The sequence below is a fragment of the Anopheles nili genome, chromosome 2 (assembly GCF_943737925.1).
Source record: "Anopheles nili chromosome 2, idAnoNiliSN_F5_01, whole genome shotgun sequence".
Taxonomy (NCBI): domain Eukaryota; kingdom Metazoa; phylum Arthropoda; class Insecta; order Diptera; family Culicidae; genus Anopheles; species Anopheles nili.
In genome coordinates this window covers 67,008,582-67,033,178 of record NC_071291.1, presented here as the reverse complement: position 1 = coordinate 67,033,178, position 24,597 = coordinate 67,008,582, and the positions used below count along the sequence as shown (strand labels likewise).

General features: G+C 45.3%; 1 protein-coding gene across 1 annotated transcript in view; it reads right to left on the bottom strand.

The window, feature by feature from the left end:
- The window catches only part of LOC128732189 (uncharacterized), a 32,444-nt gene extending 13,885 nt beyond the window's left edge, over positions 1-18,559 (bottom strand). The window contains exon 1 of the mRNA XM_053825359.1: positions 18,017-18,559. Coding sequence (XP_053681334.1) covers positions 18,017-18,559 — 543 coding nt within the window. The remainder of the gene's footprint in view (positions 1-18,016) is intronic.
- Between the last annotated feature and the right edge of the window lie 6,038 nt (positions 18,560-24,597).

The following is a 24,597-nucleotide window of genomic DNA, read 5'->3' as shown; positions in this document are numbered from 1 at the left end:
GTCAGCTTGACGCAGAGGTACAAGAGAAATAAGACAGAAAACTTAAGAGTTTAGCGATTTGGTTGATAGTTATGCTTCGGTGCTGCTCAAATTGTTTGAAAGTATATTCCGTTCGTAGAGATACAGTAGAAAAGCGAAACATCTTTTTTTCTATACGTTATCAATGGTTGGTTCGTTGGTTTGGCTAGTACTATTTGGGAAGTGAATCACTTTGTGCTCTTTATGCTTATATCTTAAATAACGATAGAGGTGAAAGGTATTGTCTCTCTTTTGTTTGAATGAAAATGTAAAGAAGAGTTTCCACAGATTTTTTTTACATTTTTCCACCAAAACAGGCCTTAGAAGAAAACGTTATGAACCAATATTAAACCGGATATTCGTCTTATTCGTTTTTTTTTCGATAACCGTTTAAATAATTTGAAAATTCGTCATAACCGGTAGAAACTTATCCTTCTATAGCTGAATAGAAGGTAAAAAAAATGTAATTATCCGCAACCGTGTGACACTTCCCGTGTGACCTCGGTAACACCCTGACGAAAAGATTGCGCCAGGCAAAAAAAAGGGTTGATTGATTTTGCAACGCCCGGCGTGCTAGAGGGGCGACAATTTTGCTCGGCAGTTGATTTTACGGGCTGCGATATGGATCTTACCGAACGGTGATCAAGTAAAGGAACACAAAAAAACCTTCATTACACCTGATGTTTTTTTCTTGTTTCGCTTCTTCATTATGTCCGGTGGGAACGAAAACACCATTCGGTGTATGGCTTGTCACCACACGCGACCCTGAAGCGTGACATGTGGCTGGGAAAATTAGCTACTCTGGGAGTAACCTTCGGTCGGTTCGGTAAAAGGGTGTGTGTTGAATTTCCCGCATTGCACGAAGGTGGAAACTTACCTAGAGGGAAAGGAAATAGAAACAAAACCGGAATCGATTAGTATGAGTATAGTTTGTTTTTTTTTATGTGACAATGGTGAAGTAAATTTTTACGAGCTATTGAAATTTAAAATGATCAATCTTTATGATAATTAATGTTTATCAGGAAAGCTTTGTAAAGGATTATTTTTCTTATGGTATATATTTTTATACTGTCAACAAAACGTATAAAAAAATCAAATATATTATGATCTTTCAACTTCTCTTCAAAGAAAGTAAATTTTATTTAAAAAATAAGCTTTTCTAATAAGTAGATTTAGCCATAAACAAACAAAGATAAACAACAACGATGTATGATTAGCGAGTATAGCTTTTATCAAAGTAATCCAGCATCGACATAAATGCAAGTTACGCCATCGGGTTCGAAAAACAAATATTAATCTGAATTTAAAATGAAAACCCATTACAGGACCCGCCACCCACTGTGATCGGGATGTCGGTGCTTTTCATTTTCTATTAATTTTCTCCACCTCTATTGCCGCAACACTGGTCAGCATCGCGGCAAATAGCATGGATCAAGCTCATAATCACGTAATCGCTACCGTTTTTCATTACACAGACATACATGGCGGTATTTTTTCTTCATCCCCTGTTCATTCATCACCAAAACTATCCATTGTTCGATTGATTTCGCTTCCGACGCTGCCACCACTCCGAACCTCTTGATCCAATTATGACGCTTGCGTTAACACCAGCTCACTGGCTGAAGCCATGTGTGGCCGTGGATTTTTGCTCGGAAAAGCGTGGCTGGAAAATTGCGCACCTACCCCGCCATCGTGATGCGAGGGTGCTGTTTTATGCTTCGATATCCGATGTTTCGGGAAGTGGAACCGATTGGCTACGGTCGAGCGAGCGGCCCCAGCCGGTGGTAAAGTTCATTCGCCGCGTCCACCCGGGAAAAAGGGCCCGATAGCGATGGCGCCACTAGCTGCAAGATGCACACGCGTGCAACGGTGCAAGCGAGTGCAATTGGCCGTCGAATGGCGCGGATCGAGTGATAGTGGTTGTACTGTTTTTTTTTACCTCACTGGAAGTGTTGTGCAATTGTAGCGAGACGTCCTTTTGATTGAACGTGAGACCCCACGTGGGTTGGATGTATTTCCTTTTCTATGAGGAAAAAAAACCATTTCATTTGTCGCCACCACGGTACAGCGGAAAACATTTATCAATTAATCACGGCACAGACGAAGGGAGCGAAATGCATGTTACTTTATTTCTAAAAGCGGTTTTGCTCGAGGAAGATACAAATGGTTTCGTCTTCCTGTTCAGCGCAACGCTCGTCTGCTGCTAATTGTTTACGACGTAAATAATTCATCATCCGTTGGGCAACGATTGGAGACAAATTGGTGAATTATTGTTGCCTTTCTTGAAGCAAACACAAGCTTCAACCTCTCACAAGGCAGCAGAAACAAATCCCTCGAGCGAACGGAGTTTTCTTTTATTGCCCTATGCAAGCACCGGTGGCACTTGCAATTTCTTTTCACAGCGCCACACGATTGCCCATCCGACGGCTACGCTAATCGGTGCGAAGAAATTGCATCCGACGGTGGTTTGACATTTATTCGCCGACTTTGTGCAAAGTGCAACGGGATGCAAGGTGCAAAGACCAACTGTCGTGTAAGCGATGTGTCGAGTGTCTCCTGGAGATTCGCGGCCCGTCTGCTTCGAGCATGCCCAGCACGTCCGCAAACCATTTGTCTATTAACTGCAGCGTGCTGTGTGTTTCTGAAACTCATCAGCTCACAGAGCTTGCGAAAGTAAATGGCGAAATGTCGTGCACTCGATTGCACGCACAGTGCGGTAATGGAGACGGTGCGAACAGCAAAATGAAAGAAGCCGTGCGTAATTTGTGCAGGAATTGATCAGGGCGCCGCTTGATAGATGGTATATCACCCCGATAGGCAGCGATGACAGCATCATTGCCGTAGTCGTCGTCGTCGTCGTGGAGGGTATGTGAAAGTAAAAGTGAAGATGAGTCAAATAATTACGCATCAGCGCCTGTTAGTGCCGGGAGCCGGCGCAATGGAAGAGCTGAGAATGGCACTTCGGTTGAGAATGGCGATGTAAATATGGTATTTATTTTTAAACGAAAAGCTATTCTTCATGTTATTGCTGATTTTTATATGAATAGCGACGTTACGCTTCATCAAATTGGTATCCTTAAGGTGAACTGATGCTTTTAAACGTTTTTCATATTACTTCACGTTTCATTAGAAAAGCTCTTAAGCAACTTGATTGGCAAGCAAATCACTTCCAAATGGAATTCCGTTGATCATTGAAGCATGCAATTTAAATGCACAGTTCCCGTCCAAGTAGGCTAGATTGGAGATGCACGGAAGGACATTGGCTTCCTCGTTAACCTTCACTCGTGAAGCGACGGAAATTGTGCTATCTGGAGTGTTTGAAAAATAATTGGAACCGTTTAAACAAATTATGATTACATCGATTAGCATTCAGACCATTCAGGTGTGTGGCCTCGTCCCAACGGTGGCCTCAATTGCGTTTTAGCGTTTGCATTTTCATGTCCCGTTTTATCCACAACCGATTCACTGAACTAACCGAGCCTTTTCTTCTGTTTGCGTTTTGCGCAATATAAGGTATCAAATTACCGATGAGAGGCAATCGTTGTTAATTATGCTATTACGAATGCGCCCCCGGGAAATCCATCCCACCCGCCGCAACGGTGTCAATCATAAACAAAACCCACACCCTTTCCGCTGGTCAATCGGATTGTTGGAAAACAAAAATAAAAAGTGATAGTTCGGGAATAAGCCAGCATTTCCCATTGCGAACCGCTGCGCCTCGGGGGGTGTGGTTGCTCCCGCGAGCGGTATAAATTTCCCATCCAATAACCTAATTTACCGGCAAGGACACACGTACACACGTGCACACACACACGCGACCATACACGCGGTTCGATCGATTTCTTATGCAAATTTTGAGCCCGCGTACGAGGTCGGGCGACGACTCTCACACTTTCTTTCCGAAAATAAACATAAAAAAGCGAACCCCCCACGTAATAGCGATGCACCCGATGATAAAATGCAACCCCCGACAGTCCGCCCCCCCCCCCGCCCTCTGCTTGGCACGGGTCTCAGGTGACTTGTCAAAAAATGCATGCGACTGCCGCCCCCAGGTTCGTTCGTCCCGGCCGCTGTCACCGGACCGCTGATGTAACCGTGGCCGTTCGAATGCGTCTCCGTTTCGATCGTTATCGGATTTCTTCAAGCATCGCTGCCGGCGAAGTATGTCAGTCGGCAGGCGGATAAGGGGGTCCTACCGGTTGGGTGGGAGTGTAAATGTTTTGTTTTTTACTGCCACTCGTGCGATACATTCCTGTTGCGGTGTAATGAGCGGCGGTCCAGAGACGTGGGCCGCATGAGAATGGCAGAATATTTTAAATTTCCATTCCGTGGGGGTACTGAAGGGTGGCATTTCTTTTCGGGCGATGATGCTGCTGCCGCGTTGTGTGGTGGCGTTGCTGGCATCGTTGGAGATGGAAAAAAGCCGGTATCGTTCGCTTCTGCCGATGCACTTTTATGCGCTCATCGGTGGTGGAATGCCGTTAACGAGCAGTGCATGTTGGATAACCGAGCAGCGCTAGCATAAATTCTTATCATTTCTATTACCCAATGTGCGAGGGGTTTGAGTAAAAAAACAAATAAATGAGAAAGAGAAAATGCACGTGGGTTTTTAGTAGCTGAATAGTTTGAATTGATTGTACATATACGTGATATACCTATTTGTATCATCAGTATAAACTTTACAACATTTAATGCTTTGAATTTTTCTATAGCTACTATTGTATACATTTTCAATAAACCTTTTTTTTCAGTTAAATTTTTTACTGTGAAGTATCTTAGATATTTAACAATAATTTATTATTAGTTTAAATTTATTCTGTTTGCACAAAAAGGTGTAATGTAACATTACGTGATGTATGTTTTTAATAAATCAAACATTTTACCACATTATTTCTCAGCTTGCAAAAAAAAAACAAAACATAAATAACGTTGAGTAAATGTTTCGAAATTCCATTATTCCTTATTGATTCATTTTTACTCTAATTACTTCATTATGAGAGATGAAAAACCTCATTCATCATTACCCGAAATGCATTTCATCAGCACACCAAGCTCCGATGATGAACATGCTCATTTACGGTGCAATTGCTTCCTCTCTCCTTGATGTAATCTGCATCGATTCGCACGTTCAAGGACACAAATTGCGAGCACTGAGCAGGGCTGGCAGTCAACTCAAAACGACCCTAAAACTCGGACCCCATTGACGAACCGAATATTGGGCCATGTTCCGTTTCATTGGCATTACCATTGGAGCCGACATAGGCTTTAGTTGATTCGAGCGCATGTGGTTTTCGCTTTCAGTGTTTCAGCCCTGCCCAGAACTCACCCATGCTCATGTCCGAACGCGAATGAACGATGAACGCCTCCGTTTCCACACCGACGAGGCGTGTTCGATTGGCGTGATTTTTCCAATACAAAATGCAAACAAAAAAGTCATGAAACAAACATGCAATAAGGAAAGGAAAAGGGTTTGCAACCGAACGGTGTTTGGGTGTCGAAATTTCGCCCCACAAGCCGAGCCTATTTGCAAACCATCGCTACGGCGTGTTTATCATCGATCATGCGGCGCCTCATGATGCCTCACAGCAGCAAGAGAAAGAAAGAGAACGAGAGGGAGAGAAAGAGTTAAAGAAGCAAAAAAAAGTACACAGTTCCCTCGGTAGGGAAACTAACGCACCGTTTAGCCGGCGTTCCATTGGGAGGTCGATTGTGCGTTGATTTTTCTCCAAGGCCTCCGAATCGAACGTTGGCGTGTGGCTTCAGCTTCGATCAGGGCAGCCCTGTTCCGGGTTGATGATGCCCTCGCACCGTCTCTGGCGGATTGCGCCAGATGGAAATTGCACGCGTGAACTTTTACATAACTGTGGCTCGTTCGCGCGCCAGCCCATGTTGTCGATGGCGTTGGTGCTTCGTGCTTCTTTTTCTGCTCGTTTCTTACAAACATAGCCGGTGGCGTTCCGTTTTGCAGCCCCACAGTGGCAGTGTTGATGAAGATGAAAATCACCACTCGCTCGTTAGTGCCAAAGCGCAGCCACGGGTGTCGAAGATGGGCCAAAGGTTGTTGGGAAGAAATTAGTCCCCACTTTCAGGCACCTTTTGGTGTTGCTTTCCACTTACCGGAACCGACGATCGGTTTAGCACATGCCATGAAAGCAACAATTAGGGGTACGATTTTTGGGTACTTAGATAGCTATTTTTTTCGTTTCAGACAAAAAATATTTGAAAAAAAGGGTTAATTTGCGCTACTGGCTTACGGACGAGGAAGTGATCACATTTTACAATTTCGACACGTGTGTCGATCGCTTGCCTCAACACGTTTTAATTTTTTGCTCACACTCGAAACGACGCCATCGGCGGACGCCTTCAACTGAGCTGTTACCTTTCAACTCTCGGTGCGGGGCTGAATTCATCATCATCAGCACCATCGTACCGGTCACTCGCTGGCGGCCACAACCGTCAACGCATCGCGGCGCACCATATGTGCATTTCAATTTCACTTCCATGCCGCCACGCGTGCCCGATCGTGTGGCGCAACAGTGGTTCGGCATACCGTGGGTTTATAACGCAATGGTGTGCTGGTGGCCACGGTGCGCTCCGTAATTCCACGGTCGTCAGGCTGAACCGGCTACCGGTGATTGTTTGCCACGATCCATCGAAACCTGCCAAAGGCACCGTCATGTCGTCGTTTTGGGGCGCCAAAAGGAGCGAAAAACACTCTCGAACGCGTGTGGAAAACGGCATCCAGTTGCGCATCGCTGGACGGTCATTAGCCAACGGGCAGCTCGGATTGATCGGAGGGTTGTAAACGAACCGAGCGTATTCTACACCCGGTGGCTGGTTGAATGTGGTAGAGAATGGGCCCGGAAATTGCCCATATGTCCGTTGGCGGGTCAATTGACTGGTCACGATTTTTCGCACCGATTCCGGGACAGCTGCCGGACAGTCGGTTTGTGCGGGAAAACGTTCTGATGCGTGGCTCCTTTCACATGTGAACGATGGAACGAGAATGGTTCGATCTGCTAAAACAAGCTGCGAAGCCTTCGTTATTTCGGGTCAGCGTAACGTCGTGCATGGCGAATTACACGTATGCTTGGTTAAGAATGTAGGTAAGATTTCCGAATGACGCAATGCTGCAATGATCGTATCATGTATAAAGAGTGACAAATAATGCTAATTTTTATTCAATTTCAGCACCATTTCTAAGAGAATTTGTATGAGTATAGGAGAATTTATATAAAATTAGAAGCTTAAGCTTAACTAAAAATCTTGTAGCTTTTCTTCAATAAATTTTTTTTACACACAATTTTAAGTACAATCTCAAGAAAATTGCATAATGTGATAAATTTAGCGTAAGTGGCATGATTGTGAAATAATTTCTGTAGACATGAGACCTCTTGCATCTTCTAATGCATGAGCAATAAACACCTCGCAACCAGATCGCATGTAATACACGTGTTTCATCTCCATTAATGTGTGCCATTAAATCTGCCTCTCCCTAGGGAAGTGCATATAAGCCATCTAGCAGGCGAGTCTTGCTGACGTTTGTCACATGAGTAAGCAACGCCGTCTTCTCAACGTCAACGTTAGCCATTGTTTGGCCAGATGTTCACCCCTGCAACGGGCCACAGCCCGCTTCACTTCCCAGAGGGCAATTAAAGCTAGACTAATCCACCCGCAGCCAGCGGTAACGAGCCTTGAGGCCGGAAAGGAGCCGCTTAATGTTGCGAAAAACATGCGTTCGCGAATTATTAGCAAGTATTTGGTTTCGCACCCGCCCTCACACAAGCCCATTAGAAAACAATGGCTGCAACCGTTCCGTGGCGCTTGTCAAATAACTTCCGCGCGTTTGCTGGCCGCCGTCGTTGGCCTCGAGCCAGCTGGTGGAAAGAAAAAAAAAAACAGCGCCACTTTAAGAGAAGGAAAAAATCCTTCAAAGCCCGTAAGAAACCCTTTGGATGCGGTAGAGGTGTACACGCGCCCAGTCGTTTACGTTTCGTACGGACATTATGCTGGTCCGCTCCCTAAATAAGCCATTGTGGTGTGGAATTATGGTGTGATTAGTCACGTAATAAAGGCGATATACGGTTCGAGATAGCATTCCACGGTGCGCGCGAGCGCGTTCGGCACTTCGGTGTGTCATTTGTCTTGCCGCTTTTCCGAGGGCAATTTGACCGGAATGGAAATGTGAGTCACTCTTAGAGGTGGAGATAAAATATACGATGCATATTGTCTAGCACTAGGCACCGTAATATCGCCGGTGTCAAAGGGCTAAAAGTATTTAGGTTGGTTCTTTTGATTGGCCCATCTTATGGTAATGTTTACCCCTCAAGGCGAGTTGTAAACGATTTGTTTTTTTAATGGTAAATTTCTACCACATCAGTGCTTGTATGAATGCCATCAACGCTAATAAAATACTTTGACAAGCCTTCTGGTTAAAAAAGGGTTTCGTTTCTTATCTGCCATCTTTCTTTAGAAACTGTCACTGATAAGATGAAAATGATACAACTGCAACTGGTTTTTAAGTCTGGTATAAAATATCCTCCATCGTCACGGTGCATCTGATTCAAAATAGCCGCTCGAATCCATCCAGCAGCGCAATGGTAACGAAAGACTTCAATGCTTCCGTAAGCGACGAACCGCCGTAAAGTCGGTGGACCCTTGCGCTTTCGGGTCCGGATGTGGCGCGTTGGTATCACCCCGTCAAAAAAACCGAACCGGTCGATATCGAATGACCTCAGCAGGACACGCCACTGGACAGTCAGCACCCTGCTTCGAAGGCAACCCACCGATCGATCGCACGGAAGGCCCGATCACAGAGATCTCATCTATTTTGTTCCAGTTATTCAAATGGAGAAGCGTCAACCTCGAACCGGGCGGGTCGGCTGGCTGCTAATCAGGGGCCTGCCAGACGACGGGACCCGTCTCGGTTGAGTTGGATGTGAGTTATGCTAATGAAATTACCGCTGCAGCGCATCGCGGCGATAGGTTGGCATTGAGCCAAGGAAAACCAGTTCTAGTCGATCGCAACCGAAGTCGGCATCGGTCGTTGCGGTGTAGGAATGCGTGATGTGTGCCGGTGTTTCCATTTTAACGACATTGCACTCCACACTGCAGCCAGCCCTGTCGAATCTGCATCGATGCTGGCAGCTTCGATTTATTTCAAACCCCTTAAAAAAACGCTCCGGACTATTCGGACACGGTGCGAGATTTCGTGGCTCAGTTTGATGCCTGTAAAGCTGGGTTGTTTTTTGGTACGTATTGGCACGAGAGCAACTAACAATCGATACGTGTGCGAGTTAAACGGAACGCTAAGTGAACCCATTAACCTCCGGGTTGGAACTCACGGTCCGTTTCAGGTCGAATGGGAACTGTGATTGTTTTCTCGCTTGCCTCTTGCTTCCTCGCGCGTGGTGAGATTGAATAAATTGCTGTGGTTGTCGGCTACCGGCGATGAAGGATGCCGTCACCTTAAAAGCTGGTCAATGTCGCCGATCTTTAGCACACGGAGCGGTCGGAGGACAGTCCCTAGCGAAGAAGGGACGCACAACGCACGCGGATGGGTACCGAGCGAAGCATTCATCATCCTTGTCCTCGCAACATGCGGCCAGTTGGTTATTAGATGCTAAACCGCATCCAACAGTAGCAAACCACAGCCAGCGAAATCGAGCGTGGAATTAACGTAAACGGCGATAAATCCACTGTACTGATGCGAGTGCGAGCGGTAATAAGTAGCTCTGACACGAAGCGAATGAGGATCGCTGATGTGTTTCTAAAGAATGCAAGGCAAATCGGCATTGTGTAAGATGAAAGGTTCAAAGATTACTTCTGGTTACGATCTACATAAATGTTCTTTTTTGAACGGCTAAAATGATGTCTGTTCTATTGCAATAAAATATGGATTTTAATTAGCCGACAAACTTAATAAATATCCTTTTTTATTCTGTTTCATTCGGGCGTCTTTTTTTTCTAGTTCTCTGCTTATGTATTTCACGGGCTTGGCCTTTTTCGCGTTCTCCTAATGCTCCGTACCGGATTTGGCAACGAACATAATTCATTGCTTAACAGGACAGCAAAAAAGCGCCATTCGTTAGGCGCACCAAACTTCTCGTCAAGGACCATAAAGCACCATAAATCTGTTAACTCCTTCCTAGCTCACACTAGCACGGTGGTGCTGCGAAATTCGTGTAGCTCATAAAACAAATTTTTGATGCCATCGGATCGGTGGGCATTTCCGCTCTTTGGTCTCGATTTTCGGTACCTCAGGCTTTGATCGAACCGATCGGTTCAGAAATCAATGAAGAAGAAGGTAAAAGCCAATCCCTCGTGTAGGGGTGCAAAGCTTGCAGGAAGAATGCTCGCTACGGGTAGAGAACGGTTTCCCAGGTTCGTATAAAGAGTAGCAATCGTTTCGATACTATCCAAAAGATCATCTTCATCATCCTCCCCGGGCTGGGGAGCGCTTGCGGCAATTGGATATAAATCCGAAGGATCTATGATCATCCATCTGCAAGCGCTGTTCTACTTTATGATGCAATAAAAATAGTACCAATCACCGTTCGCTGCAAAACAGCCTTAAAACCCCGAAGGTCTTGCATGAGGACGCAGTGACATCGTTGAACAAATTTACCGCGGACAGATACGTATCGGTGGTGGAGATCCCAATCGTGGCGAGGTTTTTCTTTCCACAATTAATGACTCACCAGCGAAGACCGTTCAGGTGAGCCCTTGAAGCGAGCGCAGGCTTCGATTGCAGGCGGGATTTTTGCGATATTTCGGATTTCCTGCAATGAGACGAAACCATACGGCAAGTGGTGATGGGGAAACGCTGGGTGCATTGGGGCTGACATTTAATAAACGGCATCTTGAAGGCTTTAAGTGCGTGGGGATTATTTCCTCAATCATTTTTAGATGATTTTATACAGCCGGTTTAATTGAAATAAGAAACGTTTCCCGTCGAAGAAGTGGAAATATAGCATTACGCTGCTGAAACCACGGAATCTCCGTGCAGAAGAATGACGTAACTGAAGGCTAAGGTTGCAGTTTTGTTTTTACAATGAAAAGCTTTTTTTATGACCAGACACGAAACAATATGTTGTTGAGATGCAATTGCAGAGCCATTCATTGTGTTTACAAATAAGTATTCGTTTTGACAAATCATAAAAGACTACTCTTGTTTTACAAATCATGTTTGAGTGTATTGTACAAATTTATAATTTTGAAAAATACCGAGCTAACAATAAACTACTTTTATTATAAAAACCAATATATTAGTATGCTTGATACAACCCTATTAATGGTATCCAGCAAAAAAAGAAATTATTTCTTCAATGTGTCTCAATTGATGAAGCAAATGGTACATATGAATTTTTAATGGGAAAACGATTAACTTTTGCATGTTGGAATACTCCGCAACAGATTCCAATAAGCGATTTGGTTTGTATTTGAAAGCCAAAAACAGATAAAGCTCGGAGCTCAATCACATTAGCATACATATATATATATACATGCTTCTTCTACTCTTCATTTCCCACCAGCTCGATAATATCGTTGGCGTTGACTTCTTGGCCGCGGACCGTTTCAATGTCAATGTGGCGTGGTTATCACTCACGTTTCACCCCGATGAACTGTTAAATTTGTGTGGTTAAATTTGAACTCCGACTTCTGAAGCCGGGTCAACGGTGGCACGAAGAAAAGCCAGAAGCACCATTCGGAAGGGAAAGATGGGACTATAAACCGAACCGTAGACCGACTGAAGGACAAATGGAGCCTATTTTGGGAACCCTGCACCAATGCCAACGTGATTCGAGCCAACCAAACTGGATCCGATTCCGACACTTTACGATACCGATTCACGCCTGGATCGAACTGGATCGACTCGAAATAATGCCCGTCTCCGACGCGTAGCATAATGTTGCAAAACACTGCTCGCATCCGATGTGGAAGCGTGCTCGAAAGGCATTGAAATCAACCCCACGGATCATCGGTGCGACTTGTTGATGGTCAAGTTTAGGAGATGGGTTCGTCGGCGAGCGAGGTTTTTGGTCTGAAAAAGGGATTTAAAGGCGCGTGTGGCAACGTGCTAGTTGGATCCGTTTATGCTAAGTCTCGTGCCGCCAGCCACGGTGTTAAGTGTTGCAGTTTTGTTTTCGTTCCGTCACCCTGAGAGCGGTGTCGAAACGACGGCGTTGGTGACGTGAACGCTTGCATCGGAACCCCAATGTCAAGTGCAGCTGTTGTAACAATAAACCTAATCCAAACGAGAGAGGTTTTATTGTGATAAACCTCGAAACTTAAGGAAAAAACGGTTCGGTTTCATCAGCAAAAAGGGTTTTTATGCAAAACTGCTTCAAACCCTCCGGTAAGACGCTCTTAAAGCATCTGCTGGGTCGTAAATATTTATGAGACATCACAGGGTGGCTGGAAGCTTTCAAAGCTCGATGAAATATCAATGTTTTTTAATTGCGAAGCAAACTCCCTTGCCGCCCTTGCTCTTCAAGATCGGCGCTCTTGAACGTGCCATTATTGCGTTCTGCTTCTTCAGCGGATCTTTTGGTTTTATTTCCCACTTCTTTTTTATTAGATTAATTTGACCTCTTCACATCCACGCTCGCTCGGTCTTTGGTGCGGTGATTTCGAAACGTGTGCGAAATGATCGCATTCCGGCCGCCCGTTGGCCTCCAAGAAGATCCATTTGACGAGCGCATACACTCGTGGGGCCACTCAGCGCCGCCTTCGCACCGGCTTGAGGCATTCACGGAACGATTATGATGCATTAGGTGGGCCCTGAATGGCAAAATGGCCCGAAACTGAAACGGAGGATCCGTATGTGAGGCGAGAAAATAACCGATAACATCACACACAGCTACACGCGCACGCGCTCACATCCTGGGAAGGTAGCGGCCAGGAGATCGCGAGGAATAACCGAAGATCCAAAACTCCAACGCACCAGCAGCCACAGCATGCCGGCGAGCCGGTTGAAGGTTTTATTTTAAATATTTATACATTTCTCTCCAGCGAGCGGCCTTCAAAGCAAACGATCAGCCTGCCAGCAACAGCCAGCCGAAGCTGAGCTGGCGATGGGTTCAAGAATTTATTTTTGGCACCCGGCAGCGGGTGGAGCCTGGGCCTGTTTAGCATAACTCGCCCCCGAGGCGCATCGCGGTCGTTTGGGTCGAAGAAAAGAGAAATGATGACGGGTATGGTTGGCTCGTGGTGCCGGTTCTGGTTTTGCTTTTGTTTGCGCGTGTTTTTTTATTCGTTCGACGCGGAGCTTGAGCTTTCGGTTTCATCGCGGCAAAGCGAGCGAAACGGGTTCGCTCGAGCAGAACTTTTGCCAGGCGCTGCTGGCCAGCCTGAATCGGAGCGCCTGTTCGAAGGTCACTGCCGTGTGATTGAACTTTAGAAGGTAAGTCAAAATTATACTTCTCTCTTGGAATGGGCTAGAAAGGCAACACTGTTTTTTAAACTGCTAAGAAAATCTTATACAAAAAAGCTTTTTTTCGTGACTAGAGAGCTTTAAAGCAAGATGTTTAAGCATTACGTTCAAGTTTCAACGAAAAGATATTTTTGAATCAATATTTAAGGCATCTTTTCTTTGAAATATTTTTCATTTCCCCTTCACTTTCTCCGTGGCCATGATTACTCAACGCGTTTAACGACCCTCCCAAAAAAGCCCATTGTCATGCCCATAAAACCAATCCGCACCAGAACGGCGTTCACTATCTCCCGACAAAATAGATAAAATTAGCGCCTCAGCTCGAGCACCGCTCGTGGGCCGAATAAGGTTGCCTTGAAAAGCCAAACATTCCGCGCATTCCTTGCCAAACCTGCCAAAGCGCATCGGTTAGCATTTGTTTACCACGACACGGTATTCAGCTGCCGCCTCTGCATTTCATTCAAACGGACAACCGCGGGTTCGTTTTTGTGAACGATTTCATCTCTCGTTGCCTTTCGAGGTGACATTTATCGTGCGACAATTCGGTTTCGTGCAGCCGTGCTGCTGAGGACGGATTCTTTAGGCGCCGATCCCTCAAACAGTTTGCAGGCTGAAGCCTAGTCACGATCAGCCTGTGGCTGACCTTTCGGGTGCGATTACAACGGTCCCTGCGCTGCACAAACGAAGCGCTCTTCGGTGGGAAGATGCACTTGGGTGGTATTTGCCTACCTTCCCGTGACTCCCAAACCACCTGATGGTGGCATGATTGAAGGCAAAACAAGTGCTGCGCCGGGTTTTAGAATCGAGACTATGCCGATAGCGATCAAAAAAGATTGCAACGGCTGCTCGGTTGCCTAGTAACAACCGCCGAAGGGTTCGTCGCTTGTGTTGAAGTCTTTCGATTGCTTAGAAAGAAACACTGTCGGTTACACGGTTTTGAGAGCCTTATTTGCATTTTTGAAGTGCGTCACTAATGAAGGTGCATTTACTAAATAAGGATGTGTTTTGAAAGCATGAAATTTAATTCACTGGGTGATCTGTTAGACAAAAATGTTAGTTGAAAAAAGTACTCATGAACGATGAAAAAAGATCTCGTATCAAGCAACCAACGCCCACCCTTCATAAAACAACGCTGGAAGCCATCCGCACTGTGTCGAAACACTTTTATGAACGCATTAAAACGTTCGAGGCACTTTACCACCCCCGAGGAGCAGAATAACTGCTCCGTTTCAGCCGCAGCAGTGATCGAGCGTAGCTGGAAAACAAAACCCAAAAAAAAAAGTGTATAATCGAGGAACCTTTTTACCTCTTCCTACCTTCAAGATAGGCATGGGAATTAAAACATGGGTATGGCACAAGAAATGTGCATTAGCAGCAGAAGACGGTGTTGGCAAACCACGCGGCACCGCAATAGACGCCGTTGCACAAAGGCGTAGATGCATTTCCATCGGCACCGCGTGCTGGAGGTTGATTTGCTTTTTTTTGTTCTCTTCTTCTCGCACGACGCTCGTTTTCGGTTGATGGGAGTGCGTGGTTTTTGTGTCTCTCGTGGTATGTTTTTTCTGTTTGTATGTAAGTGGCTTGCGCGGGGATTTTTTTTCGGCGCGGGAACCATGAGGGGTTTTCCTCTCGGTTTCAGCGTGGGAAGCCAGTGGAAACTCGCCGCACGCCGCTAGAATCGGAAAGATCGCAAGATCGCTGGTGGGAGATTGGATTGGTCAGGGAACGGTTTTTTCACCTCTACGCTGTCTCTTTTTCTCACAACGCGAGCGCTGGAGTAGCGAAATGAGCGAAAGAAATAAAGACGAAACACAGAAGACGCCAGGCCGCCTGACGTGCTCCACTGACATTACAAAATTGGGCACAGTTTTGAGTAATGTCGACGCGGCTTGGCCAGGCGGAGGAACGGCGCTCGTGAGCTATGGGCTTGCCGTGGAAAATGTAACGATCCAGGCTCGCTCGGGTTACCGGACAGATGAGTGATGATATGTTGGCGACCTTTGCGGGCGGTTTTAGGAGCGGTGTGAGTTTCATTAGCAAATTAAACGAGCCAGTACGAGCCGTTTTCTTTCGCGCGTTTAATTAATGTATCAAAGGGTGGGTGGAGAAAAAGCCATCAAATTATGTAATGCCTGTTAGGTAATTTTGAGAATATTTTACAAACGCCCTGCAGCTATTCTGCGGCTTACTTCACCCTATGAGTTAACAATTGCGAACATACCGAGGCGATGGCGATCAAGCACTTTCGAATGGCTACATTTTTGGGCAGAGCAATAAAACTAATTCGGCACCAATACCATTCTTCCTCTAATATCCTCCATTTTCTCCTAAACTCGCGCCATTACTAAATTTCCTTTTATTGAATCTCCCACTTGATTCGGCTCTCACCGCGAACAATGCGAATCTTTGACGGCACACCAAAAATGGGCGCCTCGCGTGCGCGCAGTGAAGGTCCGCGTCCAATTAAAGATTTGAGGGCGCTAAGACCGTCACCGACGTCATCATCTGACCATCCGGTGTCCACCGATTGCCGATCGGTAAGGTATTTATGATGAATCGCGGCTACCCATGCTCGACCGTTGGATTATGCATCGAACTCTTGGCTTGACGGTTGACCCGGGAGCAGGGCGTCATAACGAGGCGTGGATCGATACTTCCTGCTTGAGAGGCAGGGTGTATGATGCCGCTAAAAAACCGGTCAAAGCTCCACGAGGATGGATTGAGGCGATTGAAGCCTTGATTCCAAGGCATTCCAAGCCGATTGCATAAGTGACCGTAATGAATATGAGTGTAATTATTAACAACTACATATGCTGATCATGTTGCATGACAATAAATTATTTAATTTCTTTTTAAATAGATATACTAAAAAAACCTAGAAATTTGTTTTTACTATTATCACAGTTTAAATTTACTCAAATAAATGTTTATACGGTTCTCATGAAAACGAAAAATTATAAGAAAATACATAAAGAAATGCATAGTGATAAATAAACATATTGAAAAGAAATGTTCAAAAACAAAATGAATGGAAAATTTAAAAAGTAGGTTAAACGTTCATGAAGAATCTCATTGATGGCTATGTTTCGTTTTCTCTTACAAACAAACAGAACGCAAGCCAGCTGCAATGATGCAATAAAAGCGCATTGCATTGTCCAAATTGCTGACCCACTGTTAAAAGGCTTCCATCTGCACCTATTTTTTGGGTCGACGGCTGTGACATTTTCGTGCGAAAAAGAAAACCTCCAACACACCGGTCAGTGGCCCTTTGGGCTGTCCATTACATCAGTATTCACGACGCCTATCAAAAAAAATACCTCTTCTTTCCTCCAATCTAGCCCCATCGACTCCCAGTGAGGGCTAATTTTGCGTGACACATTGATTGATTACCCATCAGATAGTGCTGCCGGGGTTGGGTACCAAATTTTGGCCGGTAAGAGAGGAAAACGGGACACATTATGCTGCCGCGTTTATGCTGCAGAAATGAACAAATGTAAAAAAAATCACCAAAAATGGATTGGCTACATTTTTTCCCTTCGTTTTCTCTCCTTTTTCCTTTTTTTTTTCGGCGATGAGATTCCGGACAGATCGAGGTCATACGCGAAAAAATCATCATCTCGGCGCGCCTTCCGCCAACCTTTTCTCAGGCGCTCGATGTCTTCATTTTTGTGCGTGTGCTGCTGTTTTCCTTTATTTTGGGAACGGAAGTAGCCACAATTGGCGGGTGGTGCGAGGGTGGGAGCGATGTGATTTGATATTTCCTCCGAGCACGACCGCGTAAGACATCGCAGTAGGTGCGCCAGTTTGGCTGCAGATGTAAGGCTTGTTCTTTTTTTTTCTATTCGTAAATGTCACAAAACTAATCTCCTGCTCTGTTTCGCTGATTGGACCGAGCGATGAGCGAGGGCATACCTTACGGACGCGCTGACTTATTGGCAGATTGGCAATCTGTTGGGCTCGTTTTGTATACCGTAAGCATCCTTGAACAATCAAGCTCTAGAGCTAGCCTCACGCAGCTTGCTCTGATCGTTAAATTCATATACCACCAAGAAAGTGCTTAGTTATGTTGGGAAAGAGTATCTTTTTGCGACTTTTTTTATCATACAAGCATTTTTAAACATGTATAAATAAGAAAAATGTAACAAATGCATACCATTAGTTCTTTTAATCAGTATCATATAAAATATAAAATTCGAGCATGTGTTTAATCTAATTTCTAATCTAACATTTCAATATGAATCAAATACAAATTGCAACTGTACATTCAATACTCTATCTAGTTGTTCAGGTGTATTTTCAGGGACTTCCAGAATTCGTAACTAATACAGTTCAATATTGAAAATAGCAGAAGGCCAGGAGGCTTCTGTTGATATCCATGATCTAAATGATCAACAAGGATCAAACGTTCTTACTTAATTGTACGATGTACTTTATCTCAATATCAAAATTTTCTTAGCTTAGAATATATGACTTTTTCGTATGAGTAATTCCTTGTTTGGATTAACATGTTTCAAATTGTTACTAAATGACATACATCTAGTAAATATTCCTTAAAACACTTACCACTTCTCGGTCCATCTGCAGGATATACTGAAACCGGCCGATGTCACTGATGGTCAACTCCTTGCCGGTGTTTCCGAATCTACCAGCGTGGCCATTCTCGCCCACCACATCCGCCTCACTGTAGAACTGGATGTTGCGTCCGTAAAGACCGTCACCACCGTCAATTTCCTCCACCGACCCGACACGGCGGCTCACATTCAAGTTGTTCTGTGGTTGCTGCTGCTGATGATGATGTTGTGGCTGCGTGCTTTGCGTGCCCCGGTGTCGGTGGGTCGGGGGTGGCGGTGGTGGAGGCAACTGCCGTGGGTGTGCCACCCCAACCCCTACCGGTCCACCAACCCCGTCCGACTGGTGGTCGGACATATTGTTGCTGTCGCTTTCCACGGAAAAGCCGTCCTCGTCGGTGGCTCCGGCTGGGCGCGTGGAAACGACTGGGTAGCAGTTACGCAGCGGTGAAGGAGAACTGTTTCCGCCGTTAGCTCGCCCACCCGTCTTCGATTTGTGCAGCTTTGGATTGTGCACGTTGTATTGTTTGTTCACCATTGTTTTAGCTTGTTTGTTTGCCTTTACGCCCGCTCTCGCGCTCACCCGGGAGTGTTATATTTTTCGGAAGTATTTATTGGTTCCACCGTCGGTGGCGTTTCGTCTCTTCCTGCCGACAAACGGCGTCTCGTTGGCTGGGCTATTGGGCAGGGTTTGTTTTTTTTTTGTGTTCGTACGCACAGCTCACTTTCTTTGCGGACTTTTTACCGTCCCTAACCCGTTCGATCGCCTACTAAACAGACGACAAAAAAACGAACGAATGAGAAATATGAAAGCGATTCAATCGAAACAAAACGATCTATTCGTCAGAAACTTCGGGTATGCGGTTCTATTGTTTGTTTTTGGTATGGCAGTTTTAGGAGAACTAATTGCCGATGAAAACGACCAGTGAAAGGGCAGATCAAATTCGTTTGTTGATCAATTGCCAGGTCATTAAATGGTAATTTTATTTCAATAGCTATCGTTAGGTGGCTATTTACAGTTATTTAGTGTTGGATTGAATTGCAAATATTTGGAGGAAATATATAAAAAATGATATTTACTCATTAAAATTATACAGTAGAAATAGTTTAAGTTTATAACTTTTTTAAAGCTTAAAGCTTATGTTACATTTCATATTTCAAGCTCATTATGGCGTAAGAAAGATTTGCTAAAAATCTTGACAAGAAGATATACTAATTGCAATAATAAGTCACTGAAGCCGTTCTAAAGTACATGAAAAATTGTGCTTGATTAATAAAACAGAAATTCCACGAAATTTCATTAATGATTCCAAAAGCGATCATAAAACGCTACCCATGCACTGAAAGAAAGTATTTGGGCCCGTTTTCATTGATCTTTAATCAGGTACCATTAAAACGTAGTATCGTTTAATGAATAGCAATCATGAAATCCTAAATCAATCAACAATTTTCATCAACTGGTGGCAGTAAACGATTTACAGTCTTTTAGCTCACCCGCTCTTTATCTTCCTACGTTGTTCCGTTTCGGAACAGATAATGATGGACCAATACCTGTTTTATTCGGTCTTATGTAAAACAAAAGCTATAACGTAAAGACGATAAAAAAGCTTGAAAAATACAGTGAGCCGCAGCATGTGCAACGGGTTCCTGCAGCTCGTAAATTCCCATGCAGATTCGTATGCAGATTTAAGAGAAGATCACTATCGAGTCAGTTTTTACTAATATATTTTTAAATTCTAGAAGCACCAATTATTGCGAAATTGTGTTTTTTGTTTATTTGTTAAACTGTTCACACACCAAACAGTTTGTTCCACAGCACTTGCAATCAATCCTGCTCATCACCGCTATTACACTCTCCAATCGCACACATTAGCACATTTAAAAACTTCACTTAATTGCAAGAAAACCTACACTCAGCGAAGCACCTTTCGGTTTGCTGCACCGCAATGCACCACTGCGTGTGGTGCGAAGTACACGCGAGACTGTGGCAAACGCACGCGCGCGCGCAAAACAGGAGATCTCCGTCTGTTACCCTTTACTTCGCTGCGCTAGTACCGAGAGACCGCAACGAGCGATAGACGACGAACGACTGAATCCAAGTGGGGCTTTGCCGATGGAAGCCATACTCGATCGCTCGTTTGCCCCACCGTGCGTCCATGGTCATGCCGAACGAAAGCGAAAACGGAGCTCGAACTCCGCGAACTCATTCGGAGCTTTTGGTGGAGCTTTTTTTTAAAGGATGAACGCGTGGCGACCGATCAGCCGCTGAGCCATAGGTGGGATAAAATGGTCCAGTCTTTGCCGGTTTACTTCACTTTTGCTTTCGTTCGACGACCGGGCGATGATCGCGTGGTGGTTTGAGCTGCAGTCAGCTGTGGAAGGCATGGAACTGCAGGCTTTTTTATGCTTTTCAATGGTTTGAGTAAACGTTCAGAGTCATTTTCAAAAAACAAGGGGCATTCCTATCGATATGGGATAAACCCAACAGCTTTTACATCGCAAGGACGAATCATTGAAAGGATAATAATCAACAGAGCTATACAATTGTACTGGAAAACTAAGCAATAATATATTGATTTCACCATGCATGAATTAAAAAATGCATGATGCATATTGCATTTAATAAAATATAATGAAAATATTATTCATTTAATCATTTTATTTGAATGTTTTCGACAGTATTTTTCCAATACATCAATCCAATAGACCACTTTACTGATCAATGAATATTTTATTGCTCTAAGTCATAAAAACATGAGTGCCTCTAGAACCTACCAAGAAGGTCTATGAAAGCTGCAGCTGCATTTGTTTCTTCCCTTGCAGAACCGCTCACTGATTCACACCCAAAGTGAGTCAATGGCAACAAATAAACCGTCGCTAGTTATTTGCTAAGCTGCCGGCACCGGCGGGTTTACGATCGTGCCAACCATGATCGATCGATGTATCGACAGCATTGGCGTTGCGAGAATTGTGCAACTGCACCCGGGGTCGCCGAAGATGATACATTACCCGACCGCCCATGGCCGGTGTGACATGCATTTCAACCGGTCATTATTAGAATAATGAAAAGCTGTCAGTGTGACGTTTGACCCACCCTCCGGCGGGTGGGTGGGATTTTCCTCCTGACATTCCGGTACACTTGCCCGTTCTCCGAAGGTTGCGTTCTGTGTGGTTGGCCACCTACAGCTTCACTATTGATCGCTCCGAGCACCGTGTCCGTGATCTGTCTTGCTTTCCGCCGGTACTGGCGCATCTTCGGTTGCTTTGGCCGCAACAATGATCATGTCTCATTAGGGGATGATGAAAAAATGATCGCCGGAACCGACACCGGCAGGATACAGCCACAGAAATGGCACCCTGGCACACCGCCAATTACCACCGGGCCGCGAATATCAATGTCACTCATGCTGAGGAGTGGTGCCCACGTTGAGCCGCTCGTAATTAAAGACCAGCTTCCCGCTGGTGGTCGACATCTTCGACCCGCTTGGCAGCTGTCAGTTGGGATGTGCTTTCGTGCTTGGCTACTAGAACTGAAAAGCGACATTCGACTGAACCGTTACCGTTCTCCCCATAGAGGGTAGAAAGGTGTTGCCAAGGCCACATCACGTGAAGAAGCTGCTTTGGTGGTGAGAGAGGAAATTTCATCGCTTTTCGGTCGTTTGAAGTGATCGTTTGTTGGTTGGCTTGGAGGCGAGTGGCACTTGGGTGAACATCGTGTTAAACACCGCCTTCAATGATCTACATTTCATCTATTGGTGATTTCTTTTTGGTTTCATATTCATCGTTTTTTGCGCTGCTTGACTTTGAAAGTAAACTGCACCAACTGCTCCGTTCAGTCACGTACGAGTTCGAAATTGACCATTTTCATCGGCTTTTTGAGACGCTCGTACAAGCAATGGCTCGTAAAGTATCGCATAAATATAGGTTTTAGAGATACTGAGGCCACCATGGTGTTTTTCGTGGTGCCATTCGCTGTTACACCGCCATTTAAGGTTTTTGAAACCATTTTGATTACTGCGCTTTGTTTGGGGAAACTCTAAAACTGTCAGTTTTTCTTCTCTTTTTCCATGCACCTGGAAAGCACAACTACTGAATCGCACTACCCCCAACAGAGCTTGAATCGGTTTCGATGAGCAAGCTAGTGCGGGAGGCTCATTTGTGGGGGCCATTATCGCCGGGAGTCTGCGCGGTTCGGTCCGGTCGTGACGGGTTCATTTTGTGCACCTCTCGGAAGGGCCACGGTTAGCCTTGGAAGCACGCTCAATTCCCACAGCTCAGTTGTGGGGAAATATTCCCCGAAAGAAGAGCACTACACATGCAGATGCACACGTTCGGTAATCGACACCGGTGGCGTGCTGTGGTGGCGGCTGGAAGGAAACAACGGAGGACATGCATGAAATGGGGAGGTTAGGAGGAATGGATCGATGAGAACGAAACCTAGGCATACTTCGGATGTTTGCATACGCTGATGATGGTATCGAGCAGCATGTGCCTGAGACAGGTCATATTTGTAACCGTTGTCGGGAAAATATATATTTCACATAATTAATCAGCACTGCTTGCATGGTTCCATTTATAGTATCACAAAGAATGGATGGAGCCTATCACATAGCCATCACATTGTATGGAAGTAATTGAAAATTATTGTAATTTACGTACAAACTTATTTATACAAGTTCCATTTTTGTGATAAACGAATTGTTTGGACGTCGATTGAGCATTAATCGCCCAAATTTGCTTTCTTGATTTCAAAAGCTTGATTTCAACAGAATTTTACATTTCCCAAAAAAGCCTGCCCCATGCCCAATTATCGTTCGTGAAAAAAAGCGAAAGAAAATCGCATCGAAACAAAAGCGAAACAAAGATCGCTCCCGGCCTTGCCGAGGATCCAGTCCGGATCACTCAAGGGTCGTACGCATCCCCAACGCACAGTGACGCCAGGAGCGCGCGAGCGCGCGTTGACACACTTTTCGTAAATTATCCGAGCCCAATCCGAACCGCTACAGTTCGATCATTATCCAATCGAGCGAATATTATACGGCGCGCTTAAAGGTCGCTACGTGGCTTTACTTTTCGTTTTACGATATCCTATTTACGTGCTCGTCCTCCATCAGGAGCTGGGTCGGAATGGCCCTGCATTCGGTGTCTTCGGTTGCGTGTTTCGGGTTCCTTTTTTCCCTCCTCCACCAACCAACCAGGGAAGAGTCGCTGTTGAGTGAGGTCAAGTTTTATTTCACCCGTTCGGTGGGATCTGTATCATCCCCACACGGCTGGCGGTGTGTCCTTTTGCGCGTACATGCCACTTTAGTTTCGCGATGGGGCTCTTTTTTTTATTTCATCGCATTCCCTTCTTCATTAAAACGCACCCGGGTGCACTATTGACCTTTTCTGGATGAACGAAACTGGTACGTGACCCACGGCGCGATGCGTAGCACCCATTCTCGAGAGGGTTAGCTAGTTTTGGGAACCACACGCGGTTGAGCAATGGCAAAGAGGGCGCCTTTTTTTATACGCACCGCCAGGACCACTTTCGGGGTGCAGCATGATTTTTCCATTCCATCTGCCATGTCGCCGCGGGCCATAAGTGCGTGTGCATCAGCGCATCGGAATTGAAATAAAACAAAGCAACAAAACGAAAACAAAAACGAACAAGACAACCCGGCCGCAATTAAGGTCGAACGATGCGAAGTGATTTTATGCACCAACCCCACCGATGCCGATGGGGTTTCGCATGCAAATGAAGCACTGGGAGCGAGTTTGGGCACGCTTCCCCCAGGGTGGCTTTTTCGGAACACTCTCCGACACACACACACACACATACACAGCACACCTTTCGGCGCCCGGTGGCGATCAGGCTGTCGAAATCTTGCCGCAATTTACTGCAAAGATGTCCATCGATAATTTCTTAATCGCTCACGTTGTAACCTATTTATTTAAACTGCAACATGCACCTTTTTAGGGGTGGAAATATAATACAGCACTCTACAGCACGGGTTTATTGTGCACTTGAACTGTATGTCAACTAATTTTTCAATGGTCTTTAATAGAAAAAGTGGAAAATAAAATCCATTCCATGGAGCATGTTTATTATATGTCATCTCATTCCTTCCCATCATATTTAGCGCTTATTGCAAAAGCTCGTTCCTTCGGCGCCATTTCCCTACCATCCTGCACCTTGGCCACAGTTTTCATATTACAATTATAATTTAATAACATATTACGCACCATCGCACTGGAACCATTAAACCGGGTCCCTCAAAGGCGCCCCGATAAACGACGGAAGCGATTACATTTTACGTGAACAGGAAAAACAGAAGCACTGCAAGAATGTGCGCCAGGAATTTCCCACTCCAGGGGGGTGGCAGGGCGCCAAGGGATTTTTCCCCACTCCTGACTCAAACCGGCACCAAGTACTCGTGGCAGTGGCCGATTAATAACGATCCACGGGACGGCTGTTATGCGTGATCGTGCGTTTTTGACCAAGCGAATGTTGAGGGTGGAATGGAACGGAGAATCCAGTTTCGATCGGTGCATGATCTTTTCCGACCTCAGCACCACGGACGCGTTATGCTGCGA